Source organism: Vipera berus (assembly GCF_964194415.1).
Source record: "Vipera berus genome assembly, chromosome: 1".
NCBI classification, from domain to species: Eukaryota; Metazoa; Chordata; class Lepidosauria; order Squamata; family Viperidae; genus Vipera; species Vipera berus.
The window spans coordinates 13,342,154-13,369,622 of record NC_138202.1 but is presented as its reverse complement, the minus strand read 5'-3'; the positions used below and the strand labels follow the sequence as shown (position 1 = coordinate 13,369,622).

Here is a 27,469-nt window from a genome sequence, read left to right as displayed (position 1 = left end):
TTCCAACAGGAGATTTCAAGTGAAAGAAGTGCTAAAACTTTATTTTTTTTGCAACACAGGTGATTCCAACTAACGGCCTCAGCAGACTCCTAAGCTACTTACATGTGTCAGTGGATTTCTCCTCATTTCAGTTGGTTGCTTGCTTGATCCCACAAGTGTTGACTTCCGATGGTCAAGTGATTTTGGTGGGAAACCTCAAAGCAACACTTCCAAATCAGCCCCCCACCCCACCCCAGCCACGTGACATGAGAAGAAAGACATGGAGATCTAGAGAATGCCTTACATTTAACGGTGGTTCTTTTCTTTCTTAAACAAACGTACATACTTCAATCATCCAACAATCAGAGTGATTTTACAAAACATTTCATTACAAGAGCTTGGGAAAGCTCTTTTTTTAAAAAACAAACAAAAAACAAAAAACAGAGGTGTATAAAAATGGAAGTCCCTCCAGATCATAAGATCTTGTCTGGTGGGCAGGGATGGTCTTCAATCCAGAGCCAGGTTTTCTGATGGCATCGGCTTGAAAGACGGCAGACAAATTCCTAAGACGTCAGTGACACATCCGCGAAGTCATGTCCTTCTGCCAAAGAGAGGACAGTTAAATGTCCACTTAGAAATCACATTTCTAAAAAAATATGTTATTACAGGTCGTCCTCGACTTATGACTACAATTGAGCCCAAAATTTCTGTTGCTAAGCGAAACAGTTGTTAAGTGAGTTTTGCCCCATTTTACCTTTTTTTTGGCCACTGTTTCTAAGTGAATCACTCCAGTTGTTAAATTAGTAATATGATTGTTAAGTGAATCGGATTTCCCCATTGATTTTGCTTGTCAAAAGATCACAAAAGGTGATCACAGGACTCTGGGACACTGCAATCGTCATAACTATGAGTCAGTCTTGAATTTTGATCAGGTAATCATGGGGATGCTACCACCATCATGTAAAACAGTCATAAGTGACTTTTTTCAGTATTGTTGTAATTTGGAACGGTTACTTAATGAACCATTGTAAATTAAGGATTATCCGTATACTGAACTAAAGTAGGCCATGAATTACAACTGGTCACTTAATAACCAAAGTTCTGATAGCCCTTCCTGTGGGCACTTATGACCCCATTTTGAGTCAAAATGGCCACCTCCCCTCCTAGGTCATGTGACTGCACTCTGGGCACTTGGACCGTATCAATGGCTATTGGCAGAGTCCTGAGGTCACAATGTCGTCTTTTACGACAGTTTTGCCAAAAAGCTGCATTTATTTCTGGTTTTCAGCAAAGCCAGCCCATAGCAAGCCACTGATTTGCTTAACAACCACCACAAAAAAAAGTCATTAAACCAGGTTGGTCACGTAAGTGACTTGATTTTCAACCATCAAAGTAATGACCGTGATAGGCAGGCTTCATTATGGTTGTAACTTGAGGACTGCTTGTAATTCAAGGACCTATGAGGGGTCCTTGGTGCTCTTTGATCTTGGTTGCTCTCAGGTCCACCATTGTACTCTGGTGTCCTGTCATCGTGCTGAGGGGGGACAAGGAGATGGCATGCTTGGGATTTTTCCGCTTCTGCTGTTCGCTTGGGAATTAAGGAGTGGGGCTCTCTTCAGAGACGGGGCAGAGTTGTTCCCAGCCAGTTTTCATGTCCTGAGTGTGAATTGTTATCTCCCTAGCACCTCAGCGTTCTCAAAACGTCTTCTTGGATCACACTAGTTGCCAGTGGGCTGGTCGGGGGGCGGGTTGGGACTGGGCAAACCAAAAGAATTGCTTTGTGCTTTGCACAAGACCCTCAGATTGCGCCTGACTTTACTGCATCCAGTTTCTCTCAGTAAAAGTTCTTTTGATTCAAGTCATTTTAATTCCTTTCTATGCCAAACAAGCCAGCCCACCTTCAGAGTGCAGAACACCACCACCACCACCTGGTGCTAGGGTTAAATGGGCATCTCCTCCAGCCTTTCTTTCCATTCTCTGTGGTCACATTGTCAAGGTAGTTCTGGGTGCAATTCAAGCTGCCGGTTATCACCTTTACAGCCCTGCAAGGTAGTACTTATGCGACTATCTACCTCCATCCCATATTTGCCCATCCCACACGATTTGAGAGGGCTGGGGCACTCCAGGTCCATTCCGTTAAACGCCATTGTCTTCTGAAACCAAGAAGATGTGCCTTCTTTCTTGTGGCATTTGCCTTATGGAATAGTCTCAACTTTAAGAAGTGTGGGCTTCAACTCCCAAAATTCCTCAGCCAGCGTACTGGCTGGGGAATTCTGGGAGTTGAAGTCCAGACATCTTCATGTTTATTGGACCCGTGCCCTTCCTGGCTGATTTATGCAGCCCGGGAGAGGACACGCAGCTGGTTCCAGGCAGTTATATCAGCTTCTTTGAGTGAGGGTAGCTTCCCTGCCGTCTTGAAAGAGGCGGTGGTGAGGCCCCTCCTCAAGAAGCCTGCCTTGGACCCAGCTGTATTGAACAACTTTCGTCCGGTCTCCAACCTTCGCTTTCTTGCGAAGGTTGTTGAGAGTGTGGTGGCGCATCAGCTCCCTTTGGTCCTGGATGAAGCGGATTATCTAGACCCGTACCAATCGGGTTTCAGGCCCGGGCACAGCACGGAGACGGCATTGGTCGCGCTGGTGAATGATCTCTGGAGGGCTCGGGACAGGGGTCATTCCTCTGTTCTAGTCCTATTGGACCTCTCAGCGGCTTTCGATACCATCGACCATGGTATCCTGCTGCGGCGTCTCAGGGGATTGGGAGTGGGAGGCACGGTTTTACAGTGGTTCTCCTCCTATCTCCAGGGACGCTCGCAGTCGGTGTTGACAGGAGGGCAGAGGTCGACCGCGAGGTCTCTCGTTTGTGGAGTTCCTCAGGGGTCGGTCCTCTCGCCTCTCCTGTTCAACATCTATATGAAACCGCTGGGTGAGGTCATTCGTGGCTTTGGAGTTGGGTATCATCAGTACGCTGATGATACCCAGCTTTTTCTTTCTACCCCAAACCACCCCAGTGATGCCCTCAACGTGATGTCCCGTTGCCTGGAGGCGGTTCGGGTCTGGATGGGGAGGAACAGACTTCAACTCAACCCCGACAAGACCGAGTGGCTTTGCATACCTTCATCCCGGGTCTATTCGGATATTCCATCTCTTTCTATGGGGGGTGAATTATTACCCCCCGTTGATAGGGCTCGCAACTTGGGAGTCCTCCTAGATTCGCGGCTTACCTTGGAAGATCACATGGTGGCCGTGACTAGGGGGGCTTTCGCCCAGGTTCGCCTGGTGCGCCAGTTGCGGCCCTATCTAAGCCGGGATGATTTATGCACGGTCACTCACGCGCTCGTGACCTCTCGTCTAGACTACTGCAACGCCCTCTACATGGGGCTTCCCTTGAGGACCACCCGGAGGCTCCAACTGGTACAGAATGCAGCCGCGAGAGTTGTGTTGGGAGTTTCCCGATACTCCCACGTGACACCTCTGCTCCGTGAGCTGCATTGGTTGCCAGTTGTCTTCCGGGTGAGATTCAAGGTGCTAGTAATGGTGTTCAAAGCCCTCCATGGCATGGGGCCGGAGTACCTCAGGGAACATCTGCTGCCGGCATCAAGCTCCCTGCGCCCTGTGCGTTCCCACAGAGCGGGCCTCCTCAGGGTGCCACCGATCAGAGAATGTCGATTGGTGGCCCCCAGGGGGAGATCCTTCTCTGTGGGCGCTCCGGAGCTATGGAACCAGTTACCGGTTGAGCTCCGGACGGCGCCCGATCTGCGCTCCTTTCGCCGCGATCTGAAAACATACTTGTTCGAGCAAGCCGGCCTGGCCTGAGGGGGGATTGGTGGGGTTTTTTATCATTCTTATTGGGGTTTTTACTATGTATCTATTGTATTTTAATCGGGCATGTATTTAATTATCTTTTAATTTTTGTAAATTTCTGTGTTTTATTCTTGCCCTGTACACCGCCCTGAGTCCTTCGGGAGAAGGGCGGTATAGAAATGATAATAAATTAAATTAAATTAAATTAAATGTTGCTAAGGTTGAGAAACACTGGATTATATAGTGTATCCATTATTATATGATAATTTTCATTCTGCTTTTTGGTTTTGTCTATAGAGATTTTATTGCTTTTTGCTGATAGCTGTTAGCGGCCTAGAGTTACATAGCTAAGATAGGTAGGCATACACATTTTCTAAATAAATAAAATGAATAAATCTCAATAGTCCAATGTCATTTATTCCACCTTGTCAACCATAAAACTGTTGGAAGGATTGTCCAGTTATGGATGGAAAGCACCTGGGTGTGCCTCTCTTTCCTTCCTTGTTTCTCTTTTCTTCTGCAGAGGTATTAATGTTTATTCAACATGGTTAAATATCTAATGCCAATTAATAAGTAAATAAAAAACCTCAAGTTTATGACATGCATTTTATGCATCAGGCAAACCGAAATGGAATAAATACTGTATATTCTTTTTATATTTATTTTTAAAAACACTCTTCCGTGGTCTTATTTATTTGTAGTCTCCCTTGTTTTTAATAGATGTAAGAGCTGTTTTGCTTTATTGTAAGCCGCTCAGAAATGGGTGGTTATATAAATTCATATACTAAGCTTCAGCAATAACCCATCCTAATGAATCCCGTGCCTTAAATAAAAATTTACCTTTTTTCTTAAAACAAGCCAACTCTTCAGAGATTGCCAAATCCCACTGGTTCTGAATGAAATTGTGCCATACTTTTGAGTAGCTCAGGAGGGGGAGCCCTCCACCCCCCCCCCCCCAAATGCCACTCATCAGGTATCTGAACCACGGCTTCCAAAGTGGGATGCCAGAAAAAGCAGCCCCCAACCCTACACTTACCAGAGGCTCCAGTTCCTTGTTGTCTATGAGATTGAACTCTTTTACAAAATAGTAGAAGTGCTTGTAGCAGGTATTCACATGGGCTTCTGAGCCCATTTGGGCGATACGATCGAAGTGGTGGATGTAGACATGGACAAAGACGCGGAAGAGACGGGAGAGGATCTTTTTCACAACTTGGAGGAAGTTCTTAGGAAATGGAGTACCTGTGGAAGACCATGACAATTAATCTTCCTTCCTTCCTTCCTTCCTTCCTTCCTTCCTTCCTTCCTTCTTTCCTTCCTTCCTTCCTCCCTCCCTCCCTCCATTTATTTAATCAATTTATCATATCCATGGCAGGAAAGATGGCAGACAATTTAGGTGACTAGGCCAACATTATCTATGCAAGTTGTATATTTCCAAAATTGGAGTATCCCTGAGTTCAGAATACTGTGCTGAACACTAACCTGAAATTCTGTTTAATCAACAGACTAGAACTGAGCAAGCAGAGTCGAGTGTAAAGGCAGCTGTAGAGAAGATGAAGCAAGGAGAACTGGATTTCAATACAACTCCCTCTCAATATCCATCCATTATGGTGTGAGGGGTGTGTGTAGAATTAACAGAAAGGAATGAGGGAGGCTGCTGACTTATGAAGTTTGACAAAGAACATTGTGGATTATATATTGTCTGAAACCCAGTTATCTGAGTTCCAGTTTGAAATTTAACAATTTAATTTATTAAATCTGTCTGCTGCCCAACCCTCAACCACTGAGCATTTTTCCCCTTTTCATTTCCTGACCCGAAGTCTCCAATCTCAGGAATAATCAAGATCTCAAGATTTGGACCTTTTTTTACACAACATTCTGGGCCCTATAGCTATTGCACAAAGTCACGTAATGAAATGAGCACTTCGTCAAAATTCCTTTCTATATGTAAATAGCTCCATTCTTGAACTGCTTTCATTGTTCAGCAATTGCTCCTAGGTTCAGCCAATATTTGTCTTTGGGAATTTTAAGTTCCCTAAGAGCTGCCCCTGCCCATTTTGGGTATCAATCCACCTGTTTTTATTTTCACATTTTTAACAACTTATAAAGGGGTCCTTCCCCTTCATGGATTACTGCCTTGTTGTGGCAAAGGGGCTTGCGTAATTCAATGAAGCTATGAGCTATACCGTGCAGGGCCACCCAAGACAGACAGGTCATAGCAGAGAGTTCTGACAAAACGTGATCCACTGGAGAAGGAAATGGCAAACCACTCCAGTATCTTTGCCATGAAAACCCTATGGACAGTACTAAAAGGCAAAACGATATGACGCTAGAAGATGAGCCCCTCAGGTCGGAAGGCGTCCAATATGCTACTGGGGAAGAGCAGAGGGCTAGTACTAGTAGTGCCAGAAAGAATGAAGCGACTGGGCCAAAGCCGAAAGGACGCTCAGCTGTGGATGTGTCTGGTGGTGAAAGGAAAGTCTGATGCTGTAAAGATTTTTTCTCCATAGGAACCTGGAATGTAAGATGCATGAATCAAGGAAAGCTGGACATGGTCAAACAAGAGATGACAAGACTGAACATCGACATCTTAGGTAAAATGGACAGGAATGGGTGAATTTAATTCAGATGACCATCAGGTATACTACTGCAGGCAAGAATCCCTCAGAAGAAATGAAGTAGCCTTCATAGTCAATAAAAGAGTAGGAAAAGCAATACTGGGATACAATCCTCAAAATGACAGAATGATCTCAGTTCGAATCCAAGGCAAACCATTCAATATCACAGTAGTCCAAGTCTATGCCCCAACCACTGGTGCTGAAGAGGAAGAAATTGACCGGCTCTATGAAGCCCTACAGCACCTTATAGAACTAACACCAAAAAATGATGTCCTTATCATCATGGGGGATTGGAATGCTAAAGTAGGAAGCCGAAAGATAAGCGGAATAACAGGCAAGTTTGGCCTTGGAGTACAAAATGAAGCAGGGCACAGGCTGATAGAATTTTGTCAAGAGAATACAATGGTCATAGCAAACACTCTTTTCCAACAACCCAAGAGACGGCTCTACACATGGACATCACCAGACGGTCAACACAGAAATCAGATTGACTATGTGCTCTGCAGCCAAAGATGGAGAAGCTCTATACAGTCAGTAAAAACAAGACCAGGAGCTGACTGTGGCTCAGACCATGAGCTTCTCGTTGCAAAGTTTAGGCTTAAACTGAAGAAAGTAGGGAAAAGCACTGGGCCACTCAGGTATGAATTAAATCATATCCCTGTTGAATATACAGTAGAGGTGACAAATAGATTTAAGGAATTAGTTTTGATAGACAGCCTGAAGAACTATGGACAGAGGTTCGCAACATTGTACAACAGGTAGCATCCAAAACCATCCCAAAGAAAAAGAAATGCAAGAAAGCAAAATGGCTGTCTGAGGAAGCTTTGCAAATAGCTGAGGAAAGGAGGGAAGCGAAAGGCAAGGGAGAAAAAGAAAGATACGCCCAATTGAATGCACAATTCCAGAGAATAGCTAGAAGAGATAAGAATGCCTTCTTAAATGAACAGTGCAAAGAAATAGAAGAAAACAACAGAATAGGGAGGACCAGAGATCTCTTCAAGAAAATTGGAGAGATGAAGGGAACGTTTCATGCAAAAATGGGCATGATAAAAGGACCAAAATGGCAGGGACCTAACAGAGGCAGAAGAGATTAAGAAGAGGTGGTAAAATTACACAGAAGAACTATACAAGAATGAGCTTAACATCCCTGATAACCACGATGAGGTGGTCACTGACCTCGAGCCAGACATCCTAGAATGTGAAGTGAAGTGGGCCTTAGAAAAGCTGAGCAACAACAAACCTAGTGGAGGTGACAGTATTCCAGCTGAGCTATTTAAAATCTTAAAAGATGATGCAGTAAAAGTGCTACACTCAATTTGCCAGCAAATTTGCAAAACTAAACAGTGGCCACAGGATTGGAAAAGATCAGTTTACATTCCAATTCCAAAGAAAGGCAGTGCCAAAGAATGTTCAAACTATTGCACCATTGCACTCATTTCTCATGCTAGTAAAGTTATGCTTAAAATCCTACAAGCTAGACTCCAGCAGTATGTGGATCGAGAACTACCAGAAGTACAGGCAGGATTTCGAAGAGGCAGAGGAACTAGAGATCAAATTGCCAACATACGCTGGATCATGGAGAAGACTAGAGAGTTCCAGAAAAACATCTACTTCTGCTTCATTGACTATGCTAAAGCCTTTGATTGTGTGGATCATAACAAACTGTGGCAAGTTCTTAAAGAGATGGGCGTACCAGACCATCTTATTTGTCTCTTGAGAAACCTATATGTGGGCCAAGAAGCAACAGTGAGAACTGGACACGGAACCACTGATTGGTTCAAAATTGGGCAAGGATTCCGGCAAGGCTGTATACTGTCGCCCTGCCTATTTAACTTATATGCAGAGCACATCATGAGAAAGGCAGGGCTAGATGAATCAAAAGTTGGAATTAAGATTGCCGGAAGAAATATCAACAACCTAAGATAGGCAGATGATACCACTCTAATGGCAGAAAGTGAAGAAGAACTGAAGAGCCTCTTGTTGCGGGTGAAGAAGGAGAGTGCAAAAGTTGGGTTGAAACTTAACATTAAGAAAACCAAGATCATGGCATCCGGCCCTCTCAATTCCTGGCAAATAGATGGGGAAGAAATGGAGGTAGTGACAGATTTTATTTTCCTGGGCTCCAAGATCACTGCAGATGGAGACTGTAGCCAAGAAATTAAAAGATGCTTGCTCCTCGGGAGGAAAGCCATGACAAATCTAGACAGCACACTAAAAAGCAGAGACATCACCCTGTCAACAACAGTGTGTATAGTCAAGGCTATGGTCTTCCCAGTTGCAATGTATGGCAGTGAAAGTTGGACCATAAGAAAGGCCGAGCGCCAAAGAATTGAGGCCTTTGAGCTATGGTGCTGGAGAAGACTCCTGCGAGTCCCTTGGACTGCAAGGCGATCAAACCGGTCAGTCCTAGAGGAGATCAACCCTGACTGCTCTTTAGAAGGCCAGATCCTGAAGCTAAAACTCAAATACTTTGGCCACCTAATGAGAAGGAAGGACTCACTGGAGAAGAGCCTAATGCTGGGAAAGGTTAAGGGCAAGAGAAGAAGGGGACGACAGAGAATGAGTTGGCTGGATGGAGTCACTGAAGCAGTAGGTGTGAGCTTAAATGGACTCCAGAAGATGGTAGAGGAAAGGAAGGCCTGGAGAAACATTTATTTATTTATTTATTTATTTATTTATTTATTTATTTATTTATTTATTTGTTCTTATATAGGGTCACGATGGTTCAGACACGACTTCGCAGCTAACAACAACAAAGGGGTCCTTACAGAGGTCTCAACCCACTGCATTTGTTCAGCCTCCTACTGGCATCCTCAGTGACACGCCTAAAAACCAGTTTCAATCACACCATTCCTGCTATGATCATCTAGACTTTTTTGAACATACTACAAAGCCCATGTATCTACCACTTCATCCTGGTTTAGGTCTCATACCCCCAAATATCTAACTACCATAACATGAGTTTAATAACTACAAGTAGTCCTTGACTTAAAACCACTTATTTGGTGACCGTTCCAACGTTACAATGGCACCAAAAAAGTGACTTACTACCGGTTCTCACACTTACAACTGTTGCAGCATCCCTCCTGTCATGTGATTAGAATTCAGGCATTTGGCAACTGGTGTTTATCCATAAGAGTTGCAATGTTCTGGGATCATGTGGTTGCCATTTGCACCCTTCCCAGCTTCATAAGCAAAGTCAGTAGAGGAAACTGGATTCATTTAAGAACTGCATGATTCACTTAACAACTATAGCGACTCACTTAACAACTATAGCAAAAAAAATGTCATAAAATTGGGTGTGATTCACTTAACTACTGCCTTGTTTAGCAATGGAAATTCTGGTCCCAGGTGTGGTTGTAAGTTAGAGGACTATAGGTACTTCTCGATTTATGACCACAATTGAGCCCAAATTTATGTTGCTAAGTGAGACATTTGTTAAGCGTATTTTGCCCCATTTTATGATCTTTCTTGCCACAGTTGTTAAGCAAATCACTGCAGTCAAGTTAGTAACACTGTTAAGTGAAGCAGGCTTCCCCACTGACTTTGCTTGTCAGAAAGTCACAAAAGGACATCATGTGACCCAGGGACATGGCAACCGTCATAAATATGAACGAATTCTCAGCTTCTGAATTTTTAATCACGTGACCATGGAGATACTGCAGGGGTTGTAAGTACCATGTTTCCCTGAAAATAAGACCAGGCCTTATTTTTTTGCCTCCAAAAGAAGCACCAGGTCTTATTTTCGGGGTAGGCCTTACCTCACCTCCGGCAGTGACAGCCCCACCCAGCCGGTCCACTTCTTCTGGGGCTGAAGTTCTGCAGCTGCATTCGGTCCTGCATTTTGCAGTCAGGCCTTTCCAGAAGGCCTAAGCAGCCGAGTACCAAGCTATGGATTCAATCCATAGCTTGGTGATCAGCTGCTGAGGTCTTGCAGAACAGAGCTATGGATTGAATCAGCCCTGTGACTGAGAAATGCAGGCCTGGCTGCAGAAGAGGCCACAGAAGAAGTAGGCCGGCAAGGAGAGGCCTGGCTGCAAGGTAAGTGGACGCGGGGTGGGTGGGGCAGCTCCCCACCCCCGCTTGATTTTTAGGTGTGTGCCTCACCCCAAAACTAGGGCGTATTTTTGGGATAGGGCTTATATTAAGCCCACACCTCAAAATCAAGTTAGGGCTTATTGTTGATAGGCCTTACTTTCAGGGAAACATGGTATGAAAAACAGTCATGTCACTTTTTTCAGTGCCATTGTAACTCTGAATAGTCACTAAATGAACTGTTGTAAGTCGAGGACTAGCTGCACTTGTAATTCCATGACTATTAAGTATACAGCTGCATTAGCCATTTTTGCCTAAAGCTCATGTTCATTTTATGATCAATTCTCTAGTTTTCTTCCCGGCCTGTTTCAACCTCTTCCCATCAAACTCACCAACATTTGTAGGGAAGAGATCCTCGTTGTTGATCTGTACTTCAATCCAATCCATGAGAAGGTTCATGTATTTAGGCGCAGAAAGGGCAGTGGGCTTGCGGTATTTCTCATCCTGCCACCGATACTCATACTTTGGGCCACCGGACATGACTGGACAGGACTTTTCTGTGCAATAATCACTTACTGTCCCATAAATGAGGTTGATGCGGTTGAAAAAGTCCACCACGTGAACAGCCACCCAATCATTCAGTTCCTCATCATGTGGAAGCTGCACAGCCAGCTTTAAATCCAGCCCAGCATTAAGGGATGCCTGGGCCTTTTTGTGAAGCTCAAAGCGCTGTGTCCCGGGTTCAAATTTCCGTTTAGGCCGGAAGGTCCGATCCTTGTTAAAAACTTGTTTCAAAGGGTTGGCCATCTCCCGCTCCCCAAAGTTTCTGAGATCTAGGAAACGACGTGCCTTCCAAGGATGACTGCTATAAACAAAACACCTTTAAATCTCCTTTTGAATTCCACTGGTGAACTCGGTAATCTGCAAGACAAAAATATATACACAAAGAGGTTTGAGGGAGGTGGGAAAGGAAAGAAATCTAAAGGACGGTCTCAAAATAAATTCTAAAATATGCTTCTTTGGGTACTTCTTTTATATTCTATTCAAATTCCCATTTTAAAAAAACAAGGTAGTATTTACACACATGGCTGGGTCAAAAAACGTGCCTTAGTAGAAATGCAACTTTGAGAAAAAGACAGTAACAATAGTAAGATGTACACCACAGCAATAGAAATAGCTCTCAATTTATGATCCTAATGCACCCCGCCTATTATGGTTGTAAGTCGTGACAGTCATAAAGTGGGTCATCCATGTGACTGATCCGATTTTATGACCTTTTTTAAGCTAACACTGTGATCGTAAAGCAAACCCATTATTTGTTATTGGGCGTTTTTGCCAAAAACTGGTTTCAGCAAAAAATGTAGTAAAACATGATCATGCTGCAAATGACCATAAACATGGGCCTGTTGTCAAGTATCTGACCTGCTTGGTCACATGACTGCAGAGGCGTGTCCATCATAACTTTGGAACCGGGTCATAAGTAGCTCTGGGGAAGTCCTTCGTAACTCTGAATGGTCACTAAGTGACTGGTTGTAAGTTGAGAACTAGCTGTACTATGAATGAGGTGTGCAAGAAGAAGAGAGTTCTCAGCCTCACATTTAAAGAGGAAAAGAGAGACTCGGATTTCTTAGAATCTTCTCTGATTTGAAGAATCTTCATTGCTTCCTAGCACTTCTGCACATATCACTGAAAAAAGATAACAGAAATTACTCTGGAGCGTAATAGCTGTGAAGGTTGCCTGACCGAGGGGGAAAAAAGGGGGAGGTTAACAAGAAGACACCTCCTCTTCCCCTCCCTTCTAAAATCAGCTATTTAATTCCTTTAAGTTTCCTTTAATTGCTTCCCACTCAGTGGCCTTATAAGAATCTGTATAAGATCATTTTCCTGCGGTGGTGTCTGAATTTAAAACAGTCATATCCAAAGTCCTTCTAGTTCAGCATCTGGTATTCCCCCATAGGATGCTTGCCAGGACATGTGAGCAAAGTCTAAAGTTCATTTCCAGTACTGATAGATTTACTCTGAATATGGGACTTTCCTTATCTGTTCCTCAGCGCCTGGATAGACCCAGCACCAATCAATCCAAGCTCCCTTGGGACTACCTCCATTGGCTGCCAAAGCCCCAACGGGTCAGTTTCTCTTTTCCACAAACCGGTATGCACAGACAGACACCTCCTAATGTTGGACTTTCCACCCATCCCGTTTGTGGGGAACCTATCGGCCACGTATAAAAATCCCAACGAACGCCTCGCCCAATCTCATCCAGAAAGCCAGATTTTGAGAGATAAAGGTAAAGGTAAAGTTTTCCCCACACATGCGTTCTAGTCCTTTCCAACTCTAGGGGCCGGTGCTCTTCTCCGTTTCAAAGCCGAAGAGCCAGCGCTTGTCTGAGGACGTCTCCGTCATCATGTGGCCGGCATGACTACACGCCAAAGGCGCACGGAGCGCTGTTACCTTCCCATCGTAGTGGTCCCTATTTTTCTACTTGCATTTTTATGTGCTTTCGAACTGCTAGGTTGGCAGAAGCTGGGACGAGTAACAGGCGCTCACTCTGCTACGCGGCACTCGGGATTCGACCCGTCAAACTGCCGACCTTCTGATCGACAAGCTCAGCGAAGACTCCCCTAATTCTCCAAAAGGCCTCTCACCAGATGCAGTGGGGGAGCAAGTAGGGAGAAGGCAGCAGCAGACAGATGCTGTGACTCCCCGATTACTAAGAAACCACTCAGAATGTCACCACATCCTGTAAACACCCATTTCAGTTCTGTTAAGAAAGCGGAAATCCAATGAATGTTTACCCGACTTGCAAAAAAGGAGAAGATAGTGAAGATCTCCTTTTGAAGCTCAAGAGAACAAATTACTATTTTCTTGTGAAATGAACCCGTTTGCTGCAGTTTAGCTCAGTCTTTCCCAACCCAATTGTCTCTCTCCAGAAAAGCTGATTCCCATCACCATAACCCACAGCAACACCCAAGAGCTTGGCAAGCTGGCCTTATGGGATGCTGGAGGAATTGGAGAAGGCCAGGCTGGGCTTAACCTACCTTACAGGGTTGTAGTAATAGGGAAAAATAGGGAGGGGGGATGTGCTCTAGATGCCATTTTGAGCTCCTGTAGGAAAGGGAGAATATAACTTCAGCAAACAAACAAAACCTGTATTACAGAAAATAAGGCATCTGGGGTAAGAAAAAACATATCTCAGTTTACAGTCTGTTTGGTACTGGTTTCAGATTTCCAGGAAATGCATAAGCAAAGCAATATCCTTCCCTTCTTGCACGATGTGCTAACTAAGGTAGACTGCCTCTGTTCAGAGTGGTTCCATTACCTTGTCAAATCCATCCATCCATCTATCGGGTTTCCCCAAAAATACGACCCGGTTTTATACTTTTTTGCCTCCAAAAGAGGCAGTAGGTCTTATTTTTGGGACGTGTCTTATTTCCCACACACACACACTTGCCTTGCCTTGCGGCGGCAGCAGCAACAGCCCCGTCCAGCAGGAGGCCGCGTGGCTGCTGGCCTATTTCTGTGGCCGCTTTCGGCAGGAGGCTGCGTGGCAAGGCAGTTGCGGGTGGGGGGTAGAGCTGCCCCATAGGCATCCAAACACTTTTCTCTCAAACAGAGATTGGAATCTTGGTCTGTTTGTGAATGGGGCGCTTTGAAACGGAGCTAATCGCTCCGTTTCAAAGCATCCCATTCGCAAGCAGACGAAGTTCCAGTGTTCGTCAGATCTCCGTTTGGAGGAAAAGTGTTTGGGCGCCTATGGGGCGCTTGGGAACTGAGCGAATCGCTCGGTTTCCAAGCACCCAAAGGTGCCCAAACAGTTTCCGCCCCCGCCTCCACATGCAGACTTACCTGCTCTGCGTCAAGGGGCCAGCAGGCTGCGGCTGGACACCATCGGCCCCTGTGTGCCCGCCGCTTATGCTGGCCACGCCCACTTACCCTGTTTATTTTGGGGGTAGGGCTTATATTAGGCCCACCCCAAAAAATAAGGCTAGGGCTTATTTTTGGGGTAGGGTAGGGTTAATTTTGTCAAAACATCTATCCATCCATCCATCCATCCATCCATCCATCAATCCATTCTCCACAACAACCCTGTGAAGTGGGTTGGGCTGAGAGAAGTGACTGGCCCGAAGTCACCCAGCTGGCTGGATGAGGACTCACTGAAGTGTCTTCAGTAAGGATCACGCGAGACAGCTGGCTCAAGTTTAACAATCTTTAATGGTGAGGAACTGGGCGACTGACAGTCTTCCAGCGCCTGCTTTTATACCCCAGCTGGCACGCTAGCTAGCCAATCCGAACCGCACCGGTTTCCCGCAGTCGGCGAGGGCCAATCGGCGGCGGCTGGTTTTGACAGGCAGAGCTGTCACTGTTAGCCGCGCCTGCGCTGCTTACAACCGCTTTGACAGCTGAGAGCTGTCAAACCATCGCGCTTGCGCATTAGCCCTTGGCAGCTTTTGACAGCTGTCAAAAGCTGCCGGTTTACCTCACGTACTTAAACGCTTAATGCATAACCAACCATACGGTTAATACATAACGTTAATTCGTACAGTAATACATAACACCCCTTACCCCTCCCCTGAACTGGTGGGGTTACCCCCTTTTGGTTGTCGTTTACTTATGCCCCATTCATAGTCTCTTAAGTATGCCGGGGGTTTCTTGGTTCTTACTGAACGGCGAAGGGGTGTTGCTGCGTTCGGTTCCCCTTCCCTCGGTTCTGGATGCGCCATTACTTGTGTGGGGTCTGGATCTGGAGATCCCTGGTTTCCGCCGTTGCTCGAGCTTATTGGGGGTGTTGCGCGGGGGGTGTTATTCCATTCGGGGATGGTGCTCAGTGTTGGAAATGACCCGCTGTCCCTTTCCCCCATGTTTTGAGTGCTGCGCTGCCGAAGTTGGTCGATATACCGACGTAAGGGGCAATTATCGCCAGTGTCAATCACATATGATAAGGGCCCCGTTTGCTCAGTTACAACCCCAGGAATCCATTTGTTCCCTCCCCCATAGTTTCTTGCCCAGACAGTTTGACCCCTTGCAAATGTTCTGTGCGGAAGAGGTTGTTCAGGATCCGCTGTTGCCCTGTCGGGGTGCAATCGGTCGAGTCTGGTCACCAGGCGTCGCCCCCAACGAAGTTCTGCTGGTGACTTCCCTGTAGCCGTGCAGGGGGTGGTGTGCTGGGCAAGAAGGAATTGGGCCAACCTGCGGTGCCAGTTCCCCGTGATGATTTTCCGTAGCGCGTCTTTCGTGGATTTCACCATAAACTCAGCCAAGCCATTCGTCGAGGGGTGGAAGGGAGCCGACGTGACATGCCTAATAGAGTTCTCCCTGGTGAAAATCTGGAATTCGCGGGAAGTAAATTGGGGGCCGTTATCTGAGACCACTGCATCCAGAAGGCCATGTGTGGCAAAAAGCCCCCTCAGAACTTGTACTGTGGCAGCCGTAGTTGTGCTGCTGACAGGCACGACCTCCAGCCACCTGGAGTAGCTATCAACTGCTATCAAAAATACTTGTCCCTGGAAGGGTCCCGCAAAATCTAGGTGCACCCGGGACCAAGGATTTTTTGTTGCCTCCCACTTATGAACTGGGGTGTGTGGTTGTGCAGGTCTGGTTAGTTGGCAGGGGTAGCATCCGGCTACATGTGCCTCAATATCTTTATCGATGCCAGGCCACCAGACGTAGCTTCTCACCAATGCCTTCATTTTTACTGTCCCTGGGTGTCCTTCGTGCAATGTGCGTAAAACTTTGGGTCTATGTTTGTCAGGGACTACGATCCTATTTCCCCATAGTACGCACCCCAGATGGGAAGACAGTTCCTGTCTTCTGGAGAAACATGGCAGGAATTCAAGACCAGGGGATTTTATTTGCCAACCGGAGGTGACCCAGTTTAGAACTCTGCTAATGGTTTTGTCCGTGGTTGTGGCGGTGGCTATATCCTTAGTGGATAATGGGCATTCTGGTGGTTCTAAAATGGCAAAGATATTGCCCGCTTGGGCAGGGTCGGGATCATTGATAGGAAGGGGAAGTCTACTAAGCCCATCGGCATGCCCCATTTCTTTCCCTGGCTTGTGGATTAATTTGAACGAATACGCAGATAGAAAGGTAGACCACCTTAATATTTGGGGAGAGAGAATTTGGGGCGTCTGCTTATCCCATGTAAAGATTCCTAACAGTGGTTTGTGGTCTGTGAAGACTGTGAATTGCCGTCCATACAGGTAGTCGTGAAATTTTTTCACGCCGGCAACTATCGCTAAAGCCTCCCTATTTGCGCGTAATTACGCTCCGGTTTTGACAGTGTTCTAGAGTAAAATGCAATTGGTTTTTGAGTTCTGTTCTCAGTCAAGTGACTTAGAACTGCTCCGATCCCATATGGGGAAGCATCGCATGCTATGCACAGGGGAAGTTCTTCCCTGAATAGCGTTACTGTGGCATTTCTTGTGAGTAGACTTTTTAAGTGCTGGAAACTGGTGTCGTGCCGGGGGGACCAGGACCAGGGGGTTCCCTTGTCCAGTAGCCTATGCAGGGGTTCCGCTATAGTTGCCTTATGGGGCAAGAATGTATGATAAAAATTTAGCAGTCCCAAAAAGGCTTGTAATTCCTGTTTGTTTTTCGGAGTGGGGGCGGATTTAATGGCTTTTATTTTTGTGTTGGTGGGGTGGATTCCTTGGGAGTCAATCTTATATCCCAGGAACTCTGCAGAGGGTACCCCAATAGAGCATTTGTCTCTTTTTAGTTTGAGCCCCGCTGCTCTGAATCTACCTAGGACTTCGCGCATTCTGTCTGCTAGGTCTGCTTCTGACTCGCCTGCTATTAGTATGTCGTTGAAATAAGGGCAGACCCCGGGGATTCCTTTAAGGGTTTTTTCCATAATTTCTTGGAAAATTCCCGGGGCTGCCGAAATCCCAAACTGCAGGTGCTTCACTTTGAATGCCCCGCGGTGGGTAACAATAGTCTGCGCATCTGCGGTTTCCTGGGTGACGGGTAGTTGCAAATATGCTTGCGCCAAGTCCAGCTTGGCGAAGATGGCACCTGATCGTATAGCCGCGAGGACGTCTTTTACTGCTGGGATCGGGTAAGCGTGCGAATTCAACGCTCGGTTTAGGGTGGCCTTATAGTCGGCGCAAATTCTTATTTGGCCGTTAGGTTTAATTGGGGTTACTATAGGGGTCTCCCAAGTGCCGCCCTCGACCGGTTCTAGAACCCCGAGTTCAACCAGTCGGTCTAGTTCGCTCTCAATTTTACTTTTGAGCGCAAACGGGACTCTTCTGGCTTTTAATCTTATTGGTAATATTTCAGAATTTAATTTTAGGGATACTGGGGGACCTGTATACCTCCTGAGCGAGCCATCGAAGACGTCCGCAAATTGATTGCATACGTCCTCGAGGCTTGCGGCCTGGGTTGCGTTAACTCCGGTTAGGGCAATTCCTAAGGCCTCGAACCAGTCAAGGCCTATTAGGCTAGTTCGGTTCCCCTGGGTTACTAGAATTGTTAAAAATCCCTTGAAATGTTTAAACTCCACCTGGATCTTAGCTTTCCCCTTAAGTGCGATGGGGGCTTTTTGGAAATCAGCTAGGTGTATTTGGGTGGGTTGTAAGGGACTTTGCTGCTTACATTGGCGGCAAATTTCCCGAAAGGTTTTTAACGAAATGAGGGAGACCGAAGACCCTGAGTCGACCTCCATTTCACAGGGGACCCCTTGGAGCTGGACTTTGATTTTGACCTTCGGTTTAAGTATTTGATTGACCGCTAGTGACCCCTTATACCTAGCTACGGTTTGCACTAGGGACCCCGGGGGCCTTTCCCTATCGGTTGTTGTTGGTCTCATACCTGCAGACGTCACTTCAAGGTCGTGCAGTTTCTCCCGGTTCTGGCTTCGGCATACGGCTCTGAGGTGCCCGGTTTTGCCACAGTCGTGGCATTTCGCGCTACGGAAACGGCAGGTGGCCCTGAGGTGGCTTCCTCCGCAGCTGGCGCATCTGGGCAGGTTTTCTTGGGAATTGCCCCTTTGGTAATTGGGGTTTTTGCTGGAGGTTTTGTTGCTTGGCAAGCCCCCGCGGCGGGTCTGGAGTTTTTCGAACCTCCATTGGACGGCATCCACATCGGTCAGAACGTCGTTGTCCCCGAAGTTGCTGGGGGCTATGTCCTCCTGGTGTACGGACCCGAATGGTCCGTTCCCTGGTCGTCCGGTTGTTTCGCGGTGGCTATCCTCGTAAGCCATGATTTCCATGGATACCTCAGCCAAACTCAAGGTGGGCTTCGTGACCAGTTTCTTTTGCAGTCGCTCGTCCTTAAGCCCGATGACTATCTGGTCGCGGATGCGGTCCTCCAAATCCAGGAACCGGCATCTCCGAGAGGCGTGCCGGACCCTCGCTATGAAATCTGTGGCTGATTCCTCCGGATGTTGGCACCGTCGTGCAAAGTTCACGCGCCAGAAGAGTTCAGATTTAGTCAGCATGAAATGCTTACTTAGCCCTTCCGTGAGTTCCGCATATGATACTGAGGCGATGGGTTCCGGGCTAAAAAGTCCGACGGCCACATCATACACGGCCGGTCTGCTGAGGCAGAGGAGTGCCGCTGCCTTGGACCAATCGTCCGTGATTTTGTTGACCAGCAGGAACCCCTCGACCAGGCCCCAGTGTAACTCCCAACATTCTGGGTGATGAATGTCAAACTCGCGGATATGCCCGAGGTTGGCCATGCTGTCCCGGATCTGGGTACTGCTTCGCAAGCGTTTTTGAGGAAGTTGAACTTCCCGCTCAGTGACTTCAGCTATGACTAGCTCTGAGCCGCGGAAGAGATTCTCTTTCCCCGGCTAGTGACTTCAGCTTTGCGCAGCAGTGCATCCCATCCTCGTCGCCAGTGAAGTGTCTTCAGTAAGGATCACGCGAGACAGCTGGCTCAAGTTTAACAATCTTTAATGGTGAGGAACCGGGCACCTGACAGTCTTCCAGCGCCTGCTTTTATACCCCAGCCGGCACGCTGGCTAGCCAATCCGAACTGCGCCGGTTTCCCGCAGTCGGCGAGGGCCAATCGGCGGCGGCTGGTTTTGAGAGCTGTCAAACTATCGCGCTTGCGCATTAGCCCTTGGCAGCTTTTGACAGCTGTCAAAAGCTGCCGGTTTACCTCACGTACTTAAACGCTTAATGCATAACCTACCATATAGTTAATACATAACGTTAATTCGTACAGTAATACATAACACTCACAACGTTCCCTGCTTTCTAGGCCAGCATCTTAGCCACTACTCTAAACTGGCTCTCCATCATAGAACACATGAAGTTGACTCGCTTGTAATTCATTGCATTCTGAAATCCTCCTCCTTTGATTTTGGACAATACAAGGTAGTGTGCATAATGCTGCCATCCATTTCCCCACAACAGCAACCCTGTGAAGCGGATTCAGCTGAGAGGGAGGGATTGCCTTAAAGTCATTCAGCTGGTGTTGATGCCTAAGGAAGACTAAGACTCACAGTCTTCCATTTTCTGGGCCAGCATCTTATCCACTATACCAGGGCTCTGGTCATGGTCCACTGCAACTATACTGGCTGGGGAATTCTGGAAATTGAAGTCCACAAATCTTAAAGTTGCCAAGTTCGGAGACTCCCGCACTACACCAAATTGGCTCTCTATTTGAATAACACCAATGAGAAATTCAGGAGGGCACCGATCCCAGATTCAACAGAGATAGCAGAATTTATCTCAATCTGCTGACCAGGCAACACATTTGTTTATTGACTGTGTTTCTAAGCAACCCCACATCTGTGGTTCTCTAGATGCTGTACACAACTGTTGAGGCTTATTTTATACAGATGCACTACCAAAAGCATCAGAAACTAAGAAACAAAAAACTGGTGCAAAAGTAATGGTTGTGAGACCCATGCCATTGCACCAATAAAATAAACGTAAGTTCCATAGATAGATGGTTATGAACACACTTGAGAACCAAAGGGCCACGTTGTAGGTGTTCCTGAGTGCCAATTCAAACTAGTGCAAGTGTTTCTCAGCCTTGGAAGTTTATCATAAATTTGCCAAGATTGAGAAACACTGGACTAGTGATTAAAGGGAGGACTGGAAATCAGGAGTCCATGAGTTCTAATCCTGCTTTACAGCTGGGAGACTTTAGGTCAGTTTTTCTATCTCAGCCAAAGGAAGAAGCCAATGACAAACCACTTCTGAAAAAGTTGCTAAGAAAACAGCATTTACTTGTCTGGGTAGTTGCCAGGAGTCAAGACACCAAAAATAGATACTCCTGTTACAAAGGTGAGTTTTCATAGCCTCAGCTATGCCCCACAGGAGAAATGAAACTTAATCAAATTACATAGTTTGTAAGCTGCCCAGAGTCTGTGGTTCTATGGCCTTATAGAGGAAATAGGCTGCATAAAAATTTAATCAAACAAACAAAACAAAGCCATTCCTCTTAATGGCTGGGAAATTCTGGGAGTTGAAGTCCACACAGCTTAAAATTACTAAGGTTGGGAAATCTGATTTACAGAGATAAACAGGCGAAGCAATCAATTTACAAAAACACATTCAAAATGCAGATGTACAGCAGAGGCCAAAGATGTATAGAAGTGACTGAGGAAGAGTGTTAAAGTGTTTTTGTTTCCTATCCACCCCCCAACTTGAAGTTCCTCAATCTGGTTGAACTGATGCAAAACCTCAATGAGTAATGCCACTGAAGTGCATTGGCGGGGACAGCTGCCCTCCACCAAAAAGCCACTGAAAAGGGGAATAAAAAATTAAAAACCTAGTAAGCTTATTTATATAGAAGGGCCATTTCCTCTGCCATTTAAACTTTCTGAAAGAGGACCCAAAAACAGCAGCAAAGTTGAAGAAAAGACTTACAGAAAAGAGCCAATTTAAAGGGGGAAGGGAAGATCACCCTTCTCACCTTATTTTGTAAGTAAAAATCCCAGTGGAGTGACAAGAGTGAAGGGAACCTCAAGGTCATCAAGGCCAACCTCTTCCTATCAATAGCATAGCTGAGATATAATAATAATAATAATAATAATAATAATAATAATAATAATAATAATAATAATAATAATAATAATAATAATAATAATAATAATAATAATAATAATAATAATTTGGAAGGGACCTTGGAGGTCATCTAGTCCAACCCCCTGCTCAGGCAGCAAACCCTATACCATTTCAGACAAATGGCTGTCCAGTCTCTTCTTAAAAACTTCCAGTGTTGGAGCATTCACCACTTCTGGAGGCAGGTTGTTCCACTGGTTAGTTGTTCTAACTGTCAGGAAATTTCTCCTTAGTTCTAGGTTGCTTCTCTCCTTGACTAGTTTCCATCCGTTGCTTCTTGTCCTGCTTTCAGGTGCTTTGGAGAATAGGTTGACTCCCTCTTCTTTGCGGCAGCCCCTTAGATATTGGAACGCTGCTATCATGTCACCCCTCGTCCTTCTCTTCGTTAAACTACACATACCCAATTCCAGCAACCGTTCCCTATTTGTTTTAGCCTCTAGCCCCCTAATCATCTTTGTTGCTCTTCTCTGTACTCTTTCTAGAGTCTCGACATCTTTTTTACATCGTGGTGACCAAAACTGGATGCAGTATTCCAGGTGTGGCCTTACCAAGGCATTGTAAACTGGTATTAGTACTTCACGCGATCTTGATTCTATCGCTCTGTTAATATGGCTGTCCCATTTCAGCTTAAGCCGAGTTTAGTGCCACTCAAGGCAGATGTTCCACTGCCAAACAGCTCTTAATTCAATAGCTACATAATGCATGTCAGGTCATGGATTGTTGCTTATTCATATGAATAATAATACAAAATTACACTATAATCAATTCTCATGGCTTCTCTGGATGAGTTCCCATATGTGAAGAGAGGAACAGTCTATCATAATTAGCAGTTACTCTTTCTGTCTATAGGTGGTCTTCGATTTACAACATTACATTTAGTGACCATTTGATGTTACGCTACTGAAAAAAGTGACTCATGACCAGTTTTGACACTTATGACCTTTGCAGCATCCCCATGGTCACGTGATTTACATGCAGAGGCTTGGCAACCGGTTCATATTTATGACAGTTGCAGTGTCTGGGGGGGGGGGGCTGTGATCACCTTTTGTGACTTTCTAACAAGCAAAGTCAATGGGGAAACCAGATTCACTTAACAACTGTGTCACTAATTTAACAACTGCAGTGATTTGCTTAACAAATGTGGCAAGAAAAGTTGTAAAATGGGGCAAAAGTCACTTAACAAATTTCTTACTTAGCAACATAATCTCTGGGCTCACTTCTGGTCATACGTTGAGAACTACCTGTACTAGATTGACTCACTCCATCTGGGGTTGGAGGAAGATTTGAACACTTCGTGTGTGTATAATCATTTAGGCACCATTACATGTGAATTATGTGAATTGGACACTTGACAATCAGCTTGTATTACTGACGGTTACAGCACCCCAGGGTAGCATGATCTCCAATGGTGACCTTCCTATGGGGCTTCCAACAAGCAAAATTAATGGGGGAAACCATTTAATGATCACATGACTTGGGTTTTATAGATTTCCCCCTTGTCCCTAGTAAACGATGATGAAACAAAGAGGGGAAAGTATTTTAATAGCTCACTTTTTAAAGAAAGATATTGGTCCTCAGAAAACTAGAAAAATGTTGGGATCTCCCTTTCCAGCATACCAAAACCACATCTTTTTAAAAAAAACAACCAACAACAACTAAGGCTTTGAATAATTGGACTTCTGGCTTAATAGTTTATTGAAATGATCACATTTTCAAGATGAGTTTCAGCTGCAGGAAATTCTTTGTGTATTTCTAAGTGGAACTCAGCCAGGCTTTTCAGAGAAAATCTTATTCCCTCCATCATGTTAGAAATGATACCCCAGCAGGATGTTGGTTTGGACAGATTCTACTCTGTTTTTCCAGAATACAGGACAAGAGAATTTAGCCTGCAATCTTAGATAGCCAAAACTTCTGGTGTGAATTTCCAGATGGTCCTAACTCACCCTCAGGATTCAGTACCTGAAAAATAGGGCTACTAGTTAAGTACTTGGAGGGCACAAGCAGTATGAGGTAATATGAATGGCTAGGATAGATAATAAGTCACTTAGTAACAATAAATACTTATCATTTTTAGAACACAAAACAATTTGCTGAAGCTTATGAGGTTATTTTGAATTGTGTGTACACAAAGATAGGATGACTGCCAAAACTTCAAACTTGGCACTTATGAAGAACACATTAAATAGCATTGAGCTAAATATAAGCAGCCATATAAAGAGCCCCATAATATCCACTTACTGACTCAATACACTAGGCAAGACTACGCTAAAATGGAATAGGATAGTTGGCAGATCAACATACAATGGGAACCCAAACACTGTTTTAAGAGGTTGTGGGAACTTTGTATTAAACAGGAGTACTAGTTCTGGGTTACAAAGCTCAAAAAACGATTAGCTGTTGTCCAGATTTACACAGCCCTGATCTGGCAGCCTATGTCAAAACACTGAGTATACCAGTGGTTACAAGAAAGCAAAACATATTTGTTAACCTAGTTTTAGTTTTTGTTTGAAATCCAGCAACTGTGAATGAAGGCAGGAGAATCCATTAAGAATTCCTGAACTTTCAAGAGATATTGAAATTCCTGGAAGTCTCTTTCCCAATACAGCTCCACCCCAGTGCCAAGAAAATCTGGAAGCATATTAAGCAACAACATTCACAAGCCTGCTGTCCTCCAGATTTGTTAAACTATAACTCTCATCATCCTCCACCATCTTGGCTGTCTGACAAGAAAGCAGAGCTACCAGGCTGGGATTTTGAGATGACCAGATTTACAACCCATCACATTTGAGAAGGAGGGCAACGAAGCTTTTATCTTTCTTCTCTCAGGACCCTTCCCCAATTACAAAAATCATGGAAAACCCCTAAAGAGGTTTTATTTATATGGGTTATATTTACTGATATTTACCATATTGAAAATTAAAACTGCTGCCCCTGTTGCTTCTCATGATTGTTTGATGGGAATTCTTTAATAGGCTGACAAATAATTTTGGTTTTGTGGACCCCTGAAATGTCTTGGGGGACCTTCAGGGGTCCTGGGACCACACTTTCCAAAGTTCTAAAGATTGCCAAGACCCTTAGAATCATCAAAGTAAAAAATGTTTGTACTATTTCAATCAGCAGTCAAAATCCTTTTGCAAATGCTGTTAGCAAAGGCATGGGTCATGAAAAGAAAAAAAAGCAACAGAAAATTAGCAACCTGTAAGATGGATGGACTTCAATCCCCAGAATTCCCCCGTGCCGGTTGGGGAGTTCTGGGAGTTGAAGTCCACCCATCTTAAAGTTGCCAAGGCTGAGAAACAGAGCTTTAGAAAGATCGCCTTAAGGTCAGGAAAGCAACACACCGCCTCTTTTCAAGCCGCCTCCACATCACGGATATTCACAGCTATTTAATCGCAGAAACCCGCTTGTGAAACTTTCCATACCACGGAGCTAAAGAGGATCAAACCGATCCGGAGAAGGAAATGTTGTGAGGTCGGGCGGATTTTTCAGTTGCCAATCTAATTAAGAAAAGCGCACGATCAAGGTATCCTTGGCGGAAAGCATTTCTTTTTCTTTGCGCCCTTCATCCTAAAGGGCCCTTTGGAGCCGTTGTTTCTCTGCTACGCCTTTACTAACCCGGCGGGCAAGGAGGGCTGATTGGGACAGAAGACAGCGGGAATCTAGCTGCACGAGGCGCTGCTCTTCATTGCAACACCGGAATGAAGAGAGCTGGCGATAGTACTTTTGCTGGGGGGCGGAGAGAAATGCAATATAAGCGAAAGAAAGCGAAGAAAGGAGAAAGAAGGCAGATCCTCACGTGCATCCATACCTGCCTCAGTCTCTTGACGAACCTTCCCAACGCGTGAGAAAAGCCTCGCTCTCTCCGCAGCCCGAAAAGGCGTCCGCCCTGCAGGCAAGATTTGAACCAAGCGCCACCCCTTCCGCTTCTCCTTACCGTCAGCCAGGCTTCCTTCCCTTAAACGGGTAAGACCCGTATCTTTTGCTTGTAAGGATGGCATGGGGTGGGGAATTCCCTTCCCGGAAATACTTCGCTGGAAAAATCAAATGTTTTCTATTTCCCTGCACGGCTTCTCCACGTGGACAGATGAGATAGAAGGATGAAGATTCATTTTCATTTTGCTAGATTTCTGTTCTGGTTTGTTGTTGTTTTTTGGCTTACTCTTCCTGGTGGCTCTTTTTATTCCCCCCCCCCAACTACAGCAGCGAAGGACTAAAGGATAATATCCTAGTTAAAAACCCTTAAATTAAGTTGCCGCTTAAATTCATTAACACGTATTAAATTTGTTAGATTATCAGGGAGCCCGTTTTAGAAAGATAGCCAAAGGACTTAGAAAAAAGCTTAGACATTATTCTAGCAACTCCCCAGCTCAGAATCTCTGGAAAATGAAATATCTAAATTCTAAAAAATAGAAGGTGAAAATTACGGTTTCATTCCGTGTCACGTTGCTCTTCGCATTCGTATTCGTTCTTTTAATTTGTATTATTGTACTCTCCCTTTATTGTTATATTGCTTTGCAATTGTTAACATTTTTATTATTTATAATTTTTATTTATTATTATTTATTTATTATTATTTTTTCTGTTTTACTGTTATAAGACACAAGATGGGCAGCAAATACATAAATAAATTTAACAAATTCATCGACCCAGAACTAGTGGAAGCATCCAAGACGGCAATTTAGATAGTAGTCCACTTACGACTGGTCATTTAGCAACTATTCAAAGTTATGATGAACCCCCCCCAAAGCTAATTACTACCTGATTTGAACTTATGATGTTCTTTCCTCCCCCTGCAGTCACATGACCATGTTTTGGCTTCTCAACAACCAGCCTTCATTCATGGCCAAATACAGCGCCTGGGGCATGTAATTACAACTTATGAAGGTTTTGCTGGAAAATGGCATTTATTTCCTGTTGCTGGCAAAACACACCCTATAGCGAAAAATGGATTTGCTTAATGAGTACTGTGTTTCTTTAAAATCACTGCCGAAAGATTGTAAAATTGAGTCCGGTCATGTGGTAACCCCCCTTATGACCATCATGACTTATGACCGCAATTGCCAAGTTCACTTACGGTCATAACTCAAGGACTTGTACAACACAACACATCCGAACTAGTCAAATAGTATCAGATCGAAATATCTAGAACAGGGGTGTCAAACTGCTGGCCCGCGGGCTGGATGCGCCCCGCCAAAACCACGCCCACCCATTGCTGGCAATGGGAAAAAAGTTGTGATACATCGCGACACGTCACATGATGTCGTGAGTTTGACACCCGTGATCTAGAATCATGGACACATCAATTGCTGCCTCGCCACTTATTTTCAGTTTGATGGACTTATATGTAAGAATATTATTCAAATCACAAACACACTGCAGCAACCCGGAACACCCAGAAAAGGGAAAAGATCACCTATACAACATTTTCCAACAAAATGGATATTCACCAACTTTATCAAAAAGTGTCTGACCACTACAGCACAACCAATGCAAACTATGAAAAGGATAACGCTGCCATTTTTTAAATTTAAAAAATTTGTATAGCCCTCCCCCCAATTCAAATACAATCTCCAAAACATCAAAAATATGTCAGAAACAAATAACAGACTATTACAACCATATAGTTTCATCATAGCACACAACTAAAGCCATTCAAAACATCTTAAGTAAAACATACAAGCCAGTAGCCCAAGAATAAAAAATAGGAGCCATCTACAGCACACAACGTGAGGATTGTAACAACCACTGCTTTTATTATATTTATTAAATTTATATGCCATTGAGGAGAGAGAGGCAGAAAACTAATAGAGTGCTCTTAGTTTGTGATTAGAATAAGAATGTGCTAATAGAGCACATTCATGAACACCAACTAGCAATCAGAAGGCACAGTGAAAACTACTTAATCTCACAACACAAAAACCAGAACACATCCCCTCCTGCAGTGAACAACTACCATGTTTTCCCGAAAGTATGGCCTACCCCGAAAATAAACCTTAGCTTGATTTTGGGGGGTGGG

General features: G+C 44.9%; 1 protein-coding gene across 2 annotated transcripts; it reads right to left on the bottom strand.

The window, feature by feature from the left end:
* On the bottom strand, positions 1-25,494 carry MOB3A (MOB kinase activator 3A). 2 transcript variants are annotated; one of them, XM_081315402.1, is made up of 4 exons: positions 25,388-25,494; positions 10,822-11,350; positions 4,816-5,018; positions 1-580 (listed from the first exon to the last, which is right to left on the bottom strand). In XM_081315402.1, exons 2-4 carry the CDS (start codon positions 11,234-11,236, stop codon positions 551-553), a joined length of 648 nt encoding a protein of 215 aa, XP_081171528.1. In that variant the 5' UTR covers positions 11,237-11,350; positions 25,388-25,494; the 3' UTR covers positions 1-550. The 2 variants fall into 2 exon arrangements, with proteins under 2 accessions (XP_081171528.1, XP_081171527.1); XM_081315401.1 differs by lacking the exon at positions 25,388-25,494 and adding an exon at positions 25,262-25,344.
* Between the last annotated feature and the right edge of the window lie 1,975 nt (positions 25,495-27,469).

Bases quoted from the DNA above. Each gene is read 5' to 3' on its own strand.
- MOB3A (XM_081315402.1), bottom strand. From the start codon at position 11,236: ATGGCCAACCCTTTGAAACAAGTTTTTAACAAGGATCGGACCTTCCGG. The intron at 5,019-10,821 runs GTGAGTTTGATG...GGTCTTCCACAG, and splicing joins TCTCTTCCCTACAAATGTTG to GTACTCCATTTCCTAAGAAC. The intron at 581-4,815 runs GTAAGTGTAGGG...TCTCTTTGGCAG, and splicing joins ACAAGGAACTGGAGCCTCTG to AAGGACATGACTTCGCGGAT.